At 41.3% G+C, this 20,347-nt stretch overlaps 1 protein-coding gene across 1 annotated transcript in view; it reads right to left on the bottom strand.

Moving 5' to 3' along the window:
- Positions 1 to 19,733: 19,733 nt before the first annotated feature.
- Positions 19,734 to 20,347, bottom strand: part of LOC135500177 (ankyrin repeat domain-containing protein 29-like) — a 651,767-nt gene continuing 651,153 nt past the window's right edge. The window contains exon 12 of the mRNA XM_064791424.1: positions 19,734 to 19,862. Coding sequence (XP_064647494.1) covers positions 19,734 to 19,862 — 129 coding nt within the window. The remainder of the gene's footprint in view (positions 19,863 to 20,347) is intronic.

The following is a 20,347-nucleotide window of genomic DNA, read 5'->3' as shown; positions in this document are numbered from 1 at the left end:
TTCTTGGTAGCCAGGTGACTTTCTAAAAGATGAAATCAGTGATCTATTTTTTAACACAAAGCTAACCAGTGAGGGATAAACGAGAGCAGTAAATAAATCAATTATTCATTTGAGCTACTTTCATCTTTTTAGTTTAAGTAATATTTGTAGAGAATGGCAAGATAAATTAAAAGAAAATGGAATTGATCATGTCAAATTCAACTGTGATAACAATAATTACGTAATCCTTGAACTTACAGAGGATAAATAATTCCCATTTCAGGAACAATTAAACATAGTGAAATTGATAGTGATACAATAAGCACTAAGCGGCATACGTGGTTTGGCTTTAGACAAGATAAGTTCACCCAGAAAGGACTACTCCATCAAAATAATTTTGGTTCTTTAACCACCTCTTTCACCACCGGGGTATCTACCATTACATGAGTATCTGTCATCACAACCTTCTCTTTAACACTCTTTAACTTAAAGTAAATGATAGTGACAATAACAACTGCTGCCACAGCTACAATCATACCAGATGAGGTCTTAGATACAGTTTCATTTGATTCATCCTCTGGTTTGGGTTCTGGTTCAGGTTCTGCTTCGAGCGAAGCTCTCTGGACTTTGTCTCTGGACTTTGCTCTGGTATTGGCTGTGGTTCAACCTTATTCGGTTCGACCGGTTCTGGTTGTCTGGTATCCCTTTTTAACCTCTTAAATTCTTGTGACCTTTTGCCAAACTCTCTTGACCATGCTAATTGCTTCTCTGATCTTTGTTTTTGGGGCTTCTCAATGGCTGTCACCCGAGCTAAAAGAGTCTCCTGATCCATTTATCTTAATTGATTTTTCCTGACTTTGTCTGTTCTGGCTTTGCCCATTTTGAATCTCCTGACACAGTCCTAAAGTGAAAAGAGTTGATGATGCCAAAGCGGTTAATACTCCCATCCTAAGACTCAACCATCCCAACCACTTGCAAAGTTCATTGGTAACGATGTAATCACTTCTTAAGTCTTCATAAAGATCATCTGCGTCATCAAGCGGCAAAAATATCTTTGTCAATTTAGTGTAAGCTTTTAAGACTATCTTACCCAATGAATCGTTAAAGAGTAAGTAAAAAGCGTTAAAAATCGTTCGAAATACAGTTCACCCGTTAGACATTAACTCGATATATCACAAGTGACAACATTTCTGTGCCGAAATATTGCCACATGACCTATATCAGAGATTTAAATCGGCCTTTCAAGGGGCAAATATCTTGGTGCCCAAAACAGACATCGGCAATATTTTGGAAAATGACGTCATACCATGTTATATCCGAGAAGGACGTCCTCGTATCGCCGACGGGTCGGGTACTTGCGAAATATAGGTCGATATGACGTAACATACAATTTTGTGACGTCATACGATGTAAATGGCAGCCTTAATGGACCAGTGCGGTTTTTTGGCGGGAATGGCCAGCCAAACGTAAACGGGCCCATAGAATTCATATACGACCTAAGAAGTCCGCTAAGAAGTTTCTGGGTGGTTTTGAATGCTCGCTGCAGTAATGAAAAGCAGTGTGGCTCTTATCTACTTACTCTTTAAACCTAGTAGCCATGTTTGTCTGGTAGATTCAAATTATGAGACTTATATAGCGCTAAATCCAACTTTTTTCAGTCGCTCAAAGCGCTTCACATTATTACCCATAGTTCTTGGCCTGTACATTCTTGGTTCAAGCTTTATTCTCTGGGAGTAGTACAGGTCCGAGCTGCAGCTATACAGCGCTCAGGACTAACATTCATAGTGTGCCAACTCTGCCAGCTAGGTACCCATTTACTCTTGGGCGGAGAGAAGCAAGTACGGTTAAGTGCCTTGCTCAAAGACACAAAGACGAAACAGCAGTGACCCTTCCGAGAATCGAACCCAGGACCTCCTGATTATGAGCCCAGTGCTCTAACCACTACGCCACTGATCTTCCCTAAGGTGTTTCTATGGTATTTCAAGATTTCCTTCTCTGTCATACTATCTAAGTCATTAAAGGTAATATGTTTATTCAGGAAATCCTTGCTTTTACCAGTAGCAACTTACACTCCAAGGGCTTGTTTGACTTTGATACCACTATCAGTTAAGACTTGATGAGTCGTAGCCAAGCTTTGATCTCTTGACGAAGTCATAGTTGAGGCTAGTTGACTGCTAGTTGAGGATAGTTGACTGCTAGTTGAGGCTAGTTGACGACTAGTGTTGACTAGCCCTTGACTAGGGTTAACTAGATTTGAACTGTTCAACGGGTTAGTTGGTTTCTGTTACTTTGGAGTCGAACCTTGTTGGTATCCTTGTTGGTACCCTTGTTGTGAACTGGGGTTAATAACACCAATATGTTTCATCTGTTGTTCGATTACCGCTGTGTTATTCATTGTATTTTTTCAAATAGATTTCCAACCTTTTTTTTGTTTACCCAAGATCAGGCAGGAGTATCTTAAACTGTATTCTCTGTTTAACAGGGAGCCAGTTGAGACTTTTGAGGACAGGTGTGATGTGGTGATGCTTTCTAGTTCTGCTGATGATCCAGGCTGCTCGGTTCTGGATTCGTTGGAGTGAAGCAATGGTAATTTCGGGAAGACCATACAGCAGACAGTTGTTGGAATCCAGGCATGAGGAGACGAACATGTCCACTGAATATTGCGACATGACGTTGTTATTGCCGAATGACACGCATACATGTAGCTCTAAATGGAGATAAGACACTTGTACTAAAACATATCATAGAAAGGCAACATTTTGTGCAGAATCGTCGTGTTCGTGAGATGAGCACGGCAACAATGCTTAATAGTGTGGTCCGAACACCTCACACTCCAGGTGTGTCGCGCGCCTGAAATGTCGGTCTTGTGGGTTCAAAAACGTCGGTGCCCACGCCTAAAAGATCAGTAATTTTTCGTACCAAAAAAGTCGATGGGCACGCCAAAAATGACGGTTACATACTCAGCAACACATTCTGTTCTCATGACGTCATCATATTTTCGTTGGAATTAGGGTATATAAATGTACATGAACAGCTCGAGCCCCGTTGTTACACTCATATGCAAGTCGCCAGGGTGTTTTACATGCATGTCTAGTTGGTATATTGCAGTATCTGACTACGAATCTATCGCTTCTGGTCCAGTGAATGTGATACTTTATTTCGAATGTTCATTTCAGTTGGGCGGATTATTCGCGCCTGTTTTCATTTTCTCACAAAGAAAGGTCATTTTAGACAGAGCTCATATAGAAAAGGGGCGTGCTTGTGTCGCATCGCAACATGCAGGTTACTATTGGCAATACCAAGGACTGCGGTTGCATTCGCATTCGCCTCTCGATCTCACACGAATCTGTTGTGAGTTGAGTCCATGAGCGTTCAAGATGCAAGATGCATTCAGAGGGCAGCGGTAAACTAATGAGCGCGGTAGGGAACTAACTCGATTTTAACGGTTGTTTGATCTATGCCGACGCCACGATAATTTTGGCCATTCATTTAGGTGCCAATGAAAGTTTTAATCGCCACCACCAGATCATAAGATTAAGAAGCGTCTTAGTGAAGGGTATAAATACAGTTGATACACATCCGGTCTTCAGCCTTTGGCTAAAAATAACTTATTTAGGAAATGTGGTCACACTTGTTACATAACATTTAGTAGGCTGCAGTACTTAATCTGAAACACGAAGCTTCGGGCGTATCATCTTACCTGCATCGATTGTCTGCATTCGAATCTGTGTAAAGGTAATCTATTATTTACTTTTATAAACACCCTGTGGAAGTAACAGGAACCTCTCTGAGCATCTCCCACATGTTAATATCACAGCAGCAATGCGCTGAAGGCCACCTTGTAAACCAGGCACTCGTACACGTGGCTTGTTTAGCTATGATTATGATTATTTAGTTCCGGTGTTTTGTGTAAATTGTGTATATATTGCATATAACATAAAATCACTCATACGATTGCAAACAATTTCATAAACATACAGTCTATAAAATCCATTTCCAATTTCAAATTATCAACCGAAAGCGTCCTTCAAATGGGCGTTTTTTGTTGCTGCGACCTCCGATCATGCAGGCCGGAAAAATCTCTCGAATACGTCGGTCAACAATTGGTATTTAATAGCTGCGCCCTGCAATTATCAAGTTGCATAACAATTGCCAGATTTTCCCTCAGACGAGTGGAAATTGTATCGTTAATCGCAGCCATATATGCAAACCGTTAATTTCGATGAAATTTGTTTACAGGGTGCTGACGAAACGAGTGCGAGCTGAGCCTTGTGATATTCAGCCCGCACTCTAATGGAAGCATCATAAACATAATATGTACAAACTCAAGAACGTATGCAAACTGGGTGTATTCAAATGGGACACTGCCATGTGCACTGCCTGTTCCCAATAGACTGCGCATGCTCTATATTCCTTGTTCCAACCGATTCGACAGTCCGCAGCACAGAACCTCATCAGCGAATGTCATTAGTGCCGCTGTAACAGCCTTAAACGTTCCAAAGGAAAAGCATTTCTTCGCTATTTATAGGAAGGACCTGCAACATGCAATAAGGACCCATAAGATGCAATACAACAGAGATGAGCCAGATCCCAATCTTGACTAGATTGGCATTGATTGTTCGGAGCTCATAGAGATTCCAGAACGTCTGTTAATATTTGCATCCCCAAATCTGATCACATCGTAACGAACTGGCCAACAGTAGACAAAGATATATGGGACCACTATAAAAAGTGAACGTTTTTAGCCTATCTAAATTGTCGTCTGCCAAGGATTACAGGACCGTCATTTTTGGCGTGGCCAGCGATGTTTTTTGGCACGAAAAATTATAATTTTTTCAAAACGCGGCACCGACGTTGTTAGATCCTTAAAACCGACATTTTAGGTGCTCCGTCATTTTAGGCGCGCGACATACGTGTACATGTACCTGTGCAGGGACATAAAATTGTGCTGCTTTGTCAAAACACTTCAAAATCATCTTCTATTCTAAAGATGTTTTCCTTGTTTTGGTTTTTGCCGGCGTGGCGTTTGTGCTTGAATGTCTGTGACATCGAATTTATCGTCACGGGAGTGCTGAGTTTCGGTTTCAACGGGGGACGTATGCTGCGCTAACAACTGATTGTATAAAATTCATTTCTAGCGAAGAGGTCACGTACAATTTTTACAGGCGCCCCTTTCTGCTATCATAATTCTTGTGCTTTACTCTTGTAGCTAAGTCCATCCCCCAATATTGTAAGGTTTAGCAGAGCCTGACACAAAGAATTACCTCGCATTTAGGACTCAGTTTCCCTGCGTGTTTAGCAACCTTAAGCAACACACTGGCACCATGCTGGAAATATTGATTTGTGTCACTAAGACATCCAGCAGTGAAAGCTAACTATTTATCACAGGTGTCAATTAAAAGTGTTGCTATCGTCACACGCTTACATTTGCTTCTCTCTGTACCTTGTGTGATCCCTTGAGCAAACATCTTACCATTCCACATTTGAAATTCTCGAGCTTCAACAAACACATCCGAACACATTGGTTCCATATACAAGTCTGATTTATTTGCCAACACACATCCCAATTGGGCACACATAATGACACTACATCAACCAACAAACACTTCACCACAATGCATAAATTGAACTGGTACCACAATAGTCAATAGAATTCCACATTCTCCCTCCCTAATAATCTATACCATTTTTAATCGCTCACTTCGTCTTAGGGGGGCTTCCTCAGTCTCTGGCAACTTTAACTGACAGATGTTTTCAACATAACCACAACATACCTCTAATGGGTATAACCTCGATATGGCTCTGGTCGTTCGAGTTTTACCACTAGTCTTTTAGACTGCGGCGCGAGTCATTCCATCGGCTCACATCAGTAGTTCGATGACAATACCTAACTTCCACAGAGTGCGCGCATGATCTTTATCAAGGATGTGTACAACATCACCAGCACGAATCCTATTACATTCGGAAGCATGGGCCCTTGTCTGATATGAATGTCTTTCTCGCAAAGCACATAGATACTCCTCATGGAATCGATTCTGAAGGTATCTATACAACTCAGACCGCCTCTTTTCAGCACGTCTGATATGATTCATATCTCCGAATGTCTCCGAATCATCCTCATCTAACTGAAACTGAGGCAACGGTCTAACACAGTGACCAAGAATTATCATGGAAGGAGTTAAGGGTTTAAGTTCATCCTAAACACCTGAAGCATAGGTAAGAGGTCTATCATTCATTACTGATTGAACCTCTTTGATCAGTGTATACAGTTCTTCAAGTGTAATCAAAGATCGACCAAGAGTTTTCTTAATTGACATTTTCATAACACCTTTCCCATGAACCATCCCACCATGGACTCTGAACTGGAATGTAGCGAAATTCAATTCTATTCTGAGTAAAATGCCGTTGAACTGAGTCACTGGCAATATTCTTCAACAAATTCAGGATTTCCTCTGAAGCGTTCTTGAAGGTTTTAGCATTGTCTGATAAACACATAGCTGGAGTGGAATATACACTACAATGACGTCTATTAAGCCTGGATAAATGAGAGCCAGTCATGTCAGTTACAATTTCTAAGTTTACAGCCCTCGTGCAAAGGCAAGTAAACAAACATACATACACTTTTCGCACGTCAAATCAATACCCATGTTAGCAAATGGAACTGATGAATCAGTATGGAAGATCGGGAGATCGGGACTCTGGGGCAACACAAAAGCCCAGCTAGACACTAGTCTGCAAGTTACGCAAGAACGGAGCACATTTCTAACCTCGCCCTTGTGGATGGAATCCAGTATTGTCTCCGAGTTCTGAATGAAAAACCTGCTGTTGAGCTCTGCGAATCACCAACTTCGTGAAATAACTCTTCCGTGGTAACAAAATGGGCATACCAGTGCGCGTCCCAAGTCTACCAGCAGCACGAATTAGTCCGTTCTCAGCCAGAACAAGATTCAATTGACGAATGATGCTGCGGCAGGGGTCAACGGGTTTATCTGCTTGTTTTCGCGACAAGTATCCAAGAGCCTCAGAAAAGTATTCTGCCTGTAGAGATTTTACCAATAGCATATCTGCCCTTTCTATTTTATTAGCAGCAATGTTAGGGTCTCTGTCATCGGAAAGACCGGCAAATCGCATTACGTACACCGTCACCCGAAGCAAGTGCTCAATGTCACTGTATCCTTGTACGTTAATCACATTGCCAACATTGCCAACATTGTGCATTTCATTTCCTACATTGGGACCTAATTCCTCTGAGCAACGCTAGCTGATACATCGGCACTTGTTTCAGGCTTCAAATGGTTCCAGCAATCTTCCGTTACCAACCACTTTGGCCCATGATTCCACAAATCAGACGATCTTAATGTGTCTGTACTACAGCCACGAGACACACAATCAGCCGGATTTTCCCAGCTGGCAACATGACGCCAATTTCGAACCGACGAATGTTCCTTGAAAACGTTGACTTTGTTTGCAGTTTGCCGCTTCAGTTGCTTTGACGAATTCAGCCAATGAAGTCCTATTTCAGAGTCAGTCAAATGATACAACTCGAGATCTGGGTAATCCTTAGCAAAGATTTTCGTAAGAGTACTCACGTATCTTGCACACATCACCATCGCCGAGAACTCAAGTTGAGGCACGGTCGGTTTTACCTTTGTACCAACGAGTTTACTCTTAGAGCCAATCAAAACCACGTAATCATCTTGTCGTAGATAACAAACAGTTCCCATTGCTACCAAGCTGCTGTAACTGAAAGCATGTAGCTGCACAGGGCGACAACTGTCCAACTGATACCAACATGGGTGCTCAATTTCATGTACACAGTTTAAGTCCTGAACAATGTCGCACCATGCTTGGCATTCAGTTGACGGCAATGGAGTACCCCAATCGTGTTTCGCCTCCCATAAATGCGAAATGAATAATCTGGCCTGAACAGTCACTGGTTGAACAAAACCTAATGGATCGAACAGGGATGACACAACCGAAAGCACGTGGCGCTTTGTAATGCTATCAAATGTGTCACAGTGTAGCTCCTTTTTAGGAATTCCCAACCATCAGTTTCCGCATTCCATTTCAGTCCAAGCACGCTGGCCGTTGTCTGCTGTGTCTGAGTTCCGTCAGCATGCTAAATTCTTGAAAGATCGGATGAATTTGACAACCACTGATGAAGATTAAATCCACCGTCTTGCATTATACTCCGTGCCGAGTGATAGTACTCCACTAAAGCATTTCTGAATCAGCCCCAGTCAAGACATTATCAATGTACAGTTTCTCCTCTAGGTCACTTGATGTGCTTGATTCGTATGAGTTCTAATGCTTATCCAGAAGTATTAAGGTAGCAGGAAGGGTTGGGCGTTTGTGGTTTCTGAGTCTGAGGGGGTTGGTGTCTGTTGACTGTGCTTTAAGAGAGACTAGGCATGGCGCCAGTCTCTCTTAAAGCACAGTCAACAGGCATTTGGTCTCAGTATTTGGGTTTTGATTGCCATGACTGTACCCCTGTAAAAGTCAGAGGAGGAGAAGTTTGGAATGATGAAAGCATTGAAGAAGAAGAAATGTTATTATTGAGGAAAGCAAAATTTATTATGAGACTAGAAGGCAGTGTCCTGACTTCATTATTTTGAAAATGGCGGTCTGAACACATTAAAAGGTGGAACATGGCATTTTATCGACTTTGAAGTGTTCCGCAGTTAAAGGGAGACTATAGGCAGCAGCTAGGTAGGCAAGATAAAGTCATACAAATTTGCCAATAGGGGTCAGTCATATCTCTAGGCATGGCGCCAGTCTCTCTTAAAGCACAGTCAACAGGCATTTGGTCTTAGTATTTGGGTAAGTACAGAATCAAGGCAGCTCAGAGAGCAATGATTGAACGATGCTGTGGACAAGTCCAAGGATACTGCATCAGTCACGACCAACTTCTCATCAGAAAGCGTCACCACCAGCATATTCAATGTTCAGTTCCAACCTGTACCAGTCCAATGCACGCCTGTCATGGTCAGCAGTGGTCAGCTTAGCGCGATATGGAACATTCTTCCGAAACTCAAGCGAGGGAAGTCTGCTCATTAGCCTATCTCGCGCACTGCTCCTTCTTGTCAAACATCGTAGTGAAATCGTGGTACAGTGGGGCGTCCTCGAGGATTGCAGCTGGTCGGACAGACGTGAGGTGGAATGTGGGCGGCTGCACTTCTTCGTTGATGTGCGATGGCAGATAGCACAGTTGTTGCGTTGCATGACAGCTGAAAGTGAATGTGATATCATAGAACTGAGGCGTTTGCAATGAGACTATAGGTGAAGTAGAAGCAAGGAGTGAAATGGGCCATCTTCCAGTGACTAATATACAGAGTAAGGGCACTGGGTGTTGTTAGATTCAGCATTGAATGTATTCCTCATACAAGCGTGAATAGTGTGGACATACAGTGAGAGGTGAGAGACCCCTATTGACTACTTCTTGTAACTTTATCTTGGATATTATATTAGTATTGAACTTCTAGCCATGGAATATGAAGAAATTGAAGTTGTAGGCATGGAATATGAAAAATTATTCAACGGTGAAAGACATTATTCCATGAGGCTTTGCCGTGATCGCAAAGGACGCGACGCGATTGGTTCACATGCTAATGAGGTATGAATGATAATGATAATTACCTCTATAATGCTACTTGGATAGCGACTGTGTCGTTGATTGCAACAGTGGTCTATGTCAATGTGTGCCTGTAATGTCAATGAAGTATGATGAGGTGATGACGATAGTACACTTATTAAATATTGGCAAGAGATCATACTACAACATAGGTCTTGTTTTTGACAGATGACTGTGCGACATTCCCATTGGGTCTTGTTAGAGTCAGCGCTGCATGTATTCCTTGTACAAGCTTGAATAGTTGTGACGGACTTTGAGGGGTGAGAGACCCCTATCGGCTACTTCGGCTAACTTTATCTTGCCTACCTAGCTGCTAGCAATAGTGCCCCTTTATCAAGACTGAAACCCACTGTGCGGGGCTAAGAAATTACCTTTATAATCCTAGTTGGATAACCACTGTGTAGATGATTTGAAGAGTGCTCTGTGGATGTGTGCCTGTAATGTCAATGAAAGTATGATGAGGTGATGACGATAGTGGAATGACGAAATATTGGAAAGAGATCTATTCCTAGAAGAACATATGTCCTGTTTTGACTAGGTGGCGCATTTTAGAATCAGCAGTGAGCACTGTGTGTAACATGGTGGAGGGAGCGGAGATAATAACTGTGTCGAAAGTATTGTTATAGGGCCTTCCCTAGGCCCATGGGGTTAAATTTACAATCCACGATTGAAAAGACGTAGTTTGATCGCATTCAACTATAAATCCATTGAACAGTTGTGTTCCTTTAGTCAACCGATGACCTTTTGTTGGGCCATGATCGGGGATTGTAAACTGTAAATGTATTATGGACTGGGAGACGGGGGAAACACAAGTGAAATAGACCAAAACAAGTGATTTTGGGGCTTTGGTTTAGAGTAGACGCATGCCCCACATGCGCCATGCAGGATTATACGGTTCATGTGAACTTGTTGACATCTACATGATCTAGTGCTGTTATTGGTCATGGACATGGTAGGCCTAATCATCATGGCTATATGTTTCAGGAAAAGCTCGGAGTAAAATGAACTGCCGATGAATAATTATGTTGTTCATGTTTACCATGTTTACTAGTACATAGCCATAGGGTATGCACTGGCCAGTGCACTTTCTGCACGTCGTCATGGTCATGTACGTGATACCTTGCATATTTTGTTTTTTGAATCCGCATGCTTTTTGGGCAAAATCACTTGTACCAACACTAATGAATAATGTCTTCTTATCCCTATGACTCCATACACAGTGAGGGCATTGTCCCATTCCCATCAAATGGTAACTTATTGTACCGTATTAGGGTGGAAGTTCGGGAGCAGATACCTACCGTTGCACGCCTGTCATAATCAGCAGTGATGAGCTTAGCGCGATATGGAACATTCTTCAGAAACTCAAGCGAGGGAAGTCTGCTCATTAGCATATCTCGCGCACTGCTCCTTCTTGTCAAACATCGTAGTGAAATCGTAATGGAAAACGTCTGGCTTTGCGCCAGACGTTGAGACTAATAAGTGAAGAACTAATAGGTAAAGAACTTCTACTTGCGCGAGACTGCTCTGATAAAATTATCATTGCAGAGACTACGGTGACGTACACACATATTTTTTACAATCAAAAATGCCCTCAAAAGACGACATGGAATGATTATTTTATTGATATTTCCTACTATATACCTTCCAATTATCACTTTATACAAATAGATCGGCGTTAGGTCGCATGCTTTTCTTTCCTGGTGACACTATAAAGCAAAATAGTTGCAACCCCGTAAATGCGCTATAAGTCCAATAATAAGTGACGGTGACCCGTTATAAATGTTTCGCCAGCTTCGCTTTTTTGCCGCTACGCGGCGCGTTGGGCCCTTGCGTCCAGTACCATGCCTAGCGCGAACGGCGACGATGTTCCCAAAGACAACTGTCGTGTAACGATAAACAATAATTTCCTCTCTCGGGTAATTGTTGCGAAACCAAAGAAACTTGACGAAGTTCCTATCCTTTTCAAGAAGTCCAACAGACAGGAATGCGCGAGCAATGTCAGCAATGACTGCGAATCTATGTACGCGAAAACGCAGTAGTAACTCATGCTTTTCAACATACAAGGTCCCTTGAAAAGTCAGTCATTAAGACTCACCCGACCGGCATTTGCAGCAAACACAACGCTCTTCACTCCATGGGCGATCTGCTTCCGGTATCATTTCGATGTATCCCTTTTCTAGGTGTTCTTGCATAACATCACGGTATGAGTCCATTAAGTTCAACTTCTCAAGACGTTTCGTCACCTGTGACAATCGTTGCTTACAAAGCTCCAGTTTAGAAGGCAGATCATAGTTATCTTCCTTCCACGGCAATGGCGCAAAGTATTTTCCGTCTTTGAATTCTATTTTCTCACGATAGTCCGCTTTGAAACGTTCATCATCAATGTCATTCGTGACAACATCTGTCGTGCCTATTTCACTACACCGAAACAAGCTTGACAGTCTATTTTCTAACTCTCGATTTGACATTGGCTTGTTTTCTTCAATGAACACTGGTTCGATTTGATTTGCTCAACTTCACGGGTTAAGCAAAAACACGACATTCCACTAACAGTTGGCGACACAATGGATTCATTGTCTGTAGACTACCAATTATCTAAAGTAAGATTTATTCCCTGGATCACTGTCCCTTTTGCTGGCACAGTCTTTACCAATTCACAAGCGTAAGACAAACGCCCAATTAACCACTATATGATATGGTGGAGAACTTGTTTGTAGACTTTGTCTGTAGACTACCAATTATCTAAAGTAAGATTTATTCCCTGGATCACTGTCCCTTTTGCTGGCACAGTCTTTACCAATTCACAAGCGTAAGACAAACGCCCAATTAACCCCTATGTGATATGGTGGAGAACTTGTTTTGACTTATGATACCATTCACTTTAATTGGTGAAGTTTCCATTTAATTACAACCCCGTACACTACGACCCCAAGGTGAGCGTTTTGGGAGGCACTTATTAGCGCCGTCCAGCCGTTCTAAAACAAGACAGACAAACTGTCGACAGGCAAATATCGAAATACATAAAAAGAAACGACTAGATAGAGGAGTAGATGATTTCAAGAGATTCAAACTAGTTATCTTGTTCAACAATAACATACACATTGCCAACATATTTTTTATATTGCTTTATCATCTTATGATTTGAGAAAGCTTTTGGTGTGCTACCTTCTTCCCTTCGTCAACATCTGCGCCGCTTTCAATAGCATGATAGAGCATCTACGACAGCAAGGTGACCGTTGTGAGAGGCGAGCATCAGCGCTGTCCATTGACGCCGTCAACAATCAATTTTTGAAATATCATAATACATGTATACAATTAGATAAGAGCCAGAAGTCGAGATTACTTTGAATAGATTCAATTTTAGTTCTGTAACCTATGCACTACTTTAAAACTGCCAAATTATCGCGCTTTATGATTTATGTTTCAAACTTACAAAGCCTTCTGGAGAAAAAAATCATAATTGTTTTGGCTGATCACGAAATATTTTTCGGATTTATCTTTTTAATTTTATTTATTGAACAAATGGTGCCGCGTACCAAGGTACATTATGGCCACCTATCACAACTGGAGTGGCAGAATGCAGGTGAATATAGGTTGGCAATCCAATTCCCAATTTATGAAGCCGAATCTTACCAGTATGATCAGGAGGCCGGCTAACAGGCAAATCTTTTGGAGTTTTTGATAACTTCCTCGACGAAGGTAAACAGTATTGGGTTATGATTTACAAATGGAAGATCAAATCCAAAAATTACTTGTCTGAGGATGAGATTAGGGGAAAAATTGTTGAGAGAAAGACGACACGAGTCGAAAATACGTCTCATTATATGAGCAAAATTGGGTTGTGATTTACAAATGGATGATCAAATTCAAAAATTACTTGTCTGAGGATGAGAGAAAGACGACACGAGTCGAAAATACGTCTCATATCAGCAAAATTGCACGCAATTAATAAAGTAACGGAAGTATGTCTCAGCCTCTTGCCTATATGAGCACATAGGAGAGTCGATGATAGACCTTGAGTAGAGATCAAATTTTAGAGTTGTCTAATCAGAGTCTTTCAAATAAATTGTCAGGCAACTAGGGAACGTATGGTTTCAACATCAAAGCAACCGCCCGTTCCAAAAGACGCGCGTTGGGACAGAGCTCTCTCGGGTCACGCGTTGACCCAGGCAAATTTCACAAAACTGGAACTTGAACAATTATTCTTCGATCAGCTGAACATAGCCAAAGACTCCGTTTTAGAGCAAACGCCAGCTTCAAATGCACTGATTTCAGCTATTCATATATAGTGTCCAAGACAACATTGATACAAAAAGCGATATGTTTCATATTTTACTTTTCGACAGTTTTGAGAAGTAGTGACGGCACTGATTTGAGAATACTTTTCGAAATGCGTTTTTCTTCTCCGGAATTATCACATATTTTTGTGGTTAGCAGTTGATAAGTCGTTAGGTATGTTGTCGGTGCTAAATGGACCATCTAACGGTAACATATGGTTCCATTTGTTGTGATCTAATGGGATATTCATATCTTATCAATTTTGACCCATTACAACAAGTTTTATAGCAGGTTAATTTCGCGTTCGCGGTAAAAAATTTTAAAAGTATGAAAACATGCAAAATGTCTCGACTTTTTTGGTCAAACGTTAGCATGTTTGGAAATCAAATTGTGTTTTATCAAAATTTCTCTAATTCAATGTCTCTGCTATTTTGAAGCCCAGTTTCTTTGCTTTTAAGATTAGAAAACGGTTCATTTTCCTATCGATGAGCTTGTTTTGCATACATTAAAGCGCAAAGTGGTGTTAGGAATACTGTCCAATATTGTTTAACACGCCATTTGGTTTGAACCTTACATACATGATGTGTACATTCTGAGTCTTCTCATAATGTGCCTGTCACAAGTTGCAAGCCGATCAGTGGATGCTTGCATGCAGTTTAATTTTGATTTGATTATTGTTTAGTTTGGCAATTAGCAGCCAATAAAAATTAACGAACATATCCGCCTAAATTGTTGGATCGTTCACATCGATATAAGTTCAAAAAAATTATATTGTATGTAATTTTGTTATCCGAGAAATCTTATGTATACTGCATGTGCGGAGTATATTTTTCGTTGAATATTTGGTCGTTTTATCATTGTGTTGCATCTCAGTTCAGTTTATTGTAGCTGAAGTAAAATGGGTTTCATATATGACTTCCAGTTATTTGCCCTAGAGAGCTCTGGGATCAGATGAAACTTGCCGTGGCCTGACTCTTTATGTGAAAGACTCTGGTTTAACCAAGTCTAAAACGAGTGTGTATGTTATCAATCTTACATAAGCCATGACCAGCTCCGAAAAAAACACGTTGTTTGAAGTATTGTATTTTATTTCTTGTCCTGAAAGAATATAATGTAGGTTACTGCTTTATGTTGGCGGGTAAATCGTTCCAAATGGAACAAGCAGAAGGGATAAATGAGTTTCTTGCCCTATCGGTCCTACAGAAAGGCGCATGGACAGCTAAATGACGTCGCTAGTTTACATTTACAGCAGAACGGCCAAATGATTTAGAGATATTCGTCTATCCCGCTTCCGGGATCAGGATCAGGATAGGTATCAGTTCGCGGACAGGATCTAGCCTGAAACCCGCTATACTATCTCACAATCAATCACATCAATAGGTCAAATGAGATGCGCGTCGTAGATCAGCAGTCAGTGTGTATCTTACGAAAGCCTAGAAGGCTCATTCGACAAAACTTACTTCGACAAAATTGACTTCGACAAAACTCACTTCAACAAAGACTTCGGCAAAATTGATTTCGACAAAACTCACTTCGACAACATTGACTTCGACAAAACTTACTTCGTCAAAATTGACTTCACCAAAATTCACTTCGACAAAACTCACTTCAACAAAACTCCCTTCGACAAAATCGACCAATCAAATCGTGTTTTACATACCTACCTATGTGTTTTACATAGATAGGCCAGATGTCGGTATTTAGGTCATAGTTGCTATCATGGCGGCCAAGGATCCACCCAACACGAGGGTATTAATCTCTGATGAGCAAAACTCGTTCGTATTTATTTTCCGAATCCACGAGTCACTAATTGGAAGAGCTTGGTAAATACATGTACACTACTTATGAATGAGTTTTATGAGTAAGGGCCTGGCCTAACGGCCTGCGATATTTGTAAGACGCTGTCATCACTGTAAAATCACGGCACGGATATCTGTTTGTATGCCCACAAGAAGTGTAGTGAAGCAGAAAATTAATACGAACGAGTTTTGATGATGACGGCTGTGATGAGCACGTCGAGGAAGAATTGAATGACATTGATGTCGATGACCTGATAAATAGTGAAAGTGTTGCTGAGAAGCAGCAAGTCCAGAATGACCAGTGTGGCAATAGTTTCCTCGATGAAATTTCGAGAGAACTTGATGAGAATGAGCCCACAGGGCCACCTGTTGTTACTAAACTGGCAGAAATTGTGAACAATCGATTTCGCTTGAGGATCACCAAAGATATGGCGATGGAGAAGGAAAAACTCTATCACTTTCCGGAAAACTGTGGGGCTTTAAAAACCCCAAAGCTTAACGATGAGATAAGGACAAAAGAGAACATTGACAAACAGAAAAAAAGTCAAAATCGCTTGCGATGCTTTGGCTCTTCCTGGGTACGCAAGCCAGGAGATCTAAAAATAAAACGTAAGGATGCAACAAAACCAGATCTCAAGGCCAAGTATCAAAGCATTTGCCAAACAGGTATAATCCCTGTTGCCAACAAATTATTTGGCGACGACATCTCCAAGGCTATACAGATGCTTGACAGCTTGATGCTTGACAGATGGGACCAAGGCAGAACTCACATGGTGGGTATTTAGCGTGGCCGGGCCAGTAGGCCTACTGCTGATCTACTACGCGTATCTCATATGGTCCCGCTCGTGATTGATAGTTCGATAAGCTGAGCGCACACGGGCAACAAAATGACAGCGAAACTGAAAACATGTGTTTTCAGTTGTTTTCGAAATGTTTTGCGTCTTTGTCGTGTTTGTTTCAATCACCCGCACACGGGAGACAAAATGACACGGTCACGTCACAGGTCACGTCAAAAACAAGGGGTAACCATGGTTGCGCCATACATCACACCTGGCTTGGTTGGTATCACATGACGCTGAACGTCATCGTGATTGGCTAATGACGATGATGACGCAAAAAATGTTTTACGTTTCGTTGCAGTCACCCGGAAACGGGCGACGTTTTGACGAAAAACATTTTGACTAGGTCAAAAATATATTGCATGTTTAATATTCGAAAACTGTTTCAAAAACAAATGTTTTCGAAAAACATTTGTTTTTGTCGCCCGCAGACGGGCAACAAATTGTGAAAAAATATTTGAAAACAAATGTTTTCAGGTTTTTTTGTCATTTTGTCGCCCGTGTGCGCTTAGCTATAGAATTACAATTAACCTTCAACTTACAGGTAAAGTCTCGGTTAATCAACTATATTCAAATGGCCAGCTTGAGGACGAGAGACAGAACGCAACCGTCTCCACCTCTCGCGGGACTACAAGAATTAATACTTTATAACGCTTGTTCATAGCAGGTGAATACCAATGAAGTGAAGCCGAGGCCTATGCAACTTCTATTTCCAGGGGTTAATCAGCTCCCCACTCCCAGTGGTCCTCTATAATTAACCCCTGGAAACATCAAAAAATAAAAGCTCTGTGATTAGTTACTGACAATCAGCATAAATATAGATGACGTCACTTGCTATCACATGTATATTTTTCATTCGCATATGATGATGAACACTTAACATTTTGAGTTTGCTTCTTGTAATCATATGAACAGATAACCCAAGCCTCCTTATAAATACATGCATGTGGTCACTCCACGAGTGATAGAGTGCAGGAGCTGGCCCCTGTGAAAAGTATTCAATTACTGACTTTAGGAATGAAACATTGAAGTCGAAGTTCATCTCCAGCTAATTCCCGAGCATTGCATCAGTGAGTTATACATGTAGTAGTTAGTCAGCAGTTGAAAACGCCAGTATCAAAACACCAGTGTTAATCACAGACCACCCAGGATGTTGGGTAGTGTCCGGTACAGGCCAATCCTGCTTTAGCTGGTCACTCCCACCATAGTCCCTGGTTCTCACCATGAACTGGTTGCTTGCAAGCACAGTTTCGGTGCGTCAAAGGGGTGAGGAGTAAGATTTATCCGTTTCTAGTCTTCTGATAGAGTTCGATGACGAGGACGATGAAGGCGATTCTCGCAGCAGCAGGTATGTAGTAGTAACAGGCCGATCTGCAGCATCCGAGGAGTTCCGCCATGATGCACGATCAGGTACGATATCCAGTTCAGGGTGTTGGTGAGCAAGCGAATAGACAAGTTGATTTCACCTCTGATTTGCATTGGAGCCCTTGTTCGTTTCCTTCGAGTTTTCAGACGCGTAGGGTGTTTTCCTTATGTATGGCAAGTCAGCCTCATCAACCATGGTCCTATGGATGCGGGGAAGCTTTGGTTTTATATCACTTTCATCATCTGCCTCTTTGGTTGTTTTTCGGCACATTGCATAACTACCGCTTTTACAAAGGTTCCGAATATCTCGATCAAAGGAGTTCTGTTTCGAGCGTAAAGATTCCATATTTTTCCGAATGTCATTTAAATCTCTGCTCGTTTCTGGCATCTCGATCGCACTGACGTCTACTTTCAGTTGCTTCAGATCATTACGAAGTTTCGAGACACCCGAATGTCCTTGCTTACGTTCAAATGCAAGTTTGATTTCGTCTCGCCTTTGTGGGTTATGCTTATCACACTGTTATCTAAGCTTTTTTGTTTCCTTTTCCCTTTATTTCACATATTTCTTTATTGTTTTTGTCTGACTCAGACTTAAGGACGCTGTTTTCGTGTTGTAAATTATTAAGTTGAGTCTGCAGACTGTCGTTAACGGCGTTGGTTTTTGATAATTTTGAGCAGAAGTCACGATAGCATTGTACGATAGCAATTCGTGATTACATGCAGTTTGTTTGTTCATGTTTTTTCACTACTGTAACGCCACCAAAAACTGTGAGCTATAAACCGCATGTGAATGATCAAATAACACAAACGCGGTGTTTAATTAATTAATCACCGCAATTATCGATATATTATACTGATCAGGAAGTATCTACAATGTTAAACTTTGGATAACAAGTCGTATTTTCTTACCAAGATTTAATGGACATTGCAAATTGTGACCTTATATGTTTACCTCTTTGACTTTTTGGAACTTTAACTTTCGAGGCGCCACAGGATTCAGAATGGCCATTGTTTTCCTCTCGGGACAGCGGCAGTGCTACATGTATACAGTCATGCTCATGTATTTAACAATTTAATAAGTATTCTATCGAGAAGCAAATATCGAAATATATAAATGGATAAGAGTCTGAGGTGTAGATGACCGCAAGAGTTATCCCATTCAACAATAACATACATCGGTTTATTATCTTACGATTTTAGAGCGCTAAGTTAGGATGAATGGGACGTTTGGTGTGTTACCTTTTCCCCTTGGTCAACCTCTGCGTCACGTTTCAATAGAGAATCTACGACCTTTTAAAAAAAACTCTTTTGTATATGATACTTTTCTCTTATGTTTTGGTCACAAAGTGTGTGAATTGCGGGTTCAAATTTATCGATCGCGGACATTTCGTTTATCTTTTTATACCCGTCAGCTGCTGCCACCTAGTGTCAAGTCAGATTCGATCGGCGCGCCATCTAACGTAGGAATATAGAGTTTTGTTTTGCACTGCCATATTGGCCGTCACGTGGTCACGACGTAAAGGAAATGCATTGGCAGGTGGCCATCAAAACGTCACGTCGTGAAGTCACGTGAAGAACCTCTATAGAAAATGCTACGAAGTCGAAAACACCTCACATAGGGCTTGTAGCGACGATTTACGAAATCGATTGTAGTTATGAGTGCTTTGTGAATATGACGCAACTCGCTAAGAACCACCTAGTAAAACGTAAACGCTTACTAAACTCTATCAAGAAGGCTTCATGAATACCGGACCCTGAGGTGTGGATGATTTCAAGCGATTCAAACTAGTTATTCAACAATAATATACAATGCTTTGTTATCTTATGATTTAGAAAGCTAAGTTAAGATGAATGGAAGTTTTGGTGTATTACCTCCATCTCTTTGTCAACTTCTGCGTCACCTTTCAATAGAACATCTACAACATCAGGCTGACCGAATCGGGAGGCGATCATTAGCGCCGTCCAGCCGTCCTGAAACAAGACAGACATACTGTTGATAATCAAGTATGGAAATACAATAAATATGTATATATATTTATGTTGATTCCTCCTAAAAGATTACGAAAGATTAATAACTAACAGTGAAATGTAATATACAAAATAGCCATAAAGAAACAAACAACCAAAAAACAACCAAACCAAAACACACGCACACACACACGCACGCACACGCATACTTACGTGCACGTGGTGCAGATCGAGGACGCCACATTATAATTTCAAAGGACGTCCTCGCTTTTATGCATAAATGTCTCGGGGTTCTTCACCACTGTGGTCGATCATACAATAACATGAAATGGCCAGGGCCATTGTGCTCACCTCATGTGGAGGAAAGATGGATAAAGAGCATGGTATTGTGTCATGTAGTGTTAGGTTTGATGTAGGTCCAAGCAATTACAATTTCCCCAAAATGGCCAATTTACAGTACATTCGACCTCTGTGACCTTGAAAAGTAG

The sequence above is a fragment of the Lineus longissimus genome, chromosome 16 (assembly GCF_910592395.1).
Source record: "Lineus longissimus chromosome 16, tnLinLong1.2, whole genome shotgun sequence".
NCBI classification, from domain to species: Eukaryota; Metazoa; Nemertea; class Pilidiophora; order Heteronemertea; family Lineidae; genus Lineus; species Lineus longissimus.
Note: the sequence above shows the minus strand (reverse complement) of the source record. Positions and strands in the feature narration are given on the sequence as shown.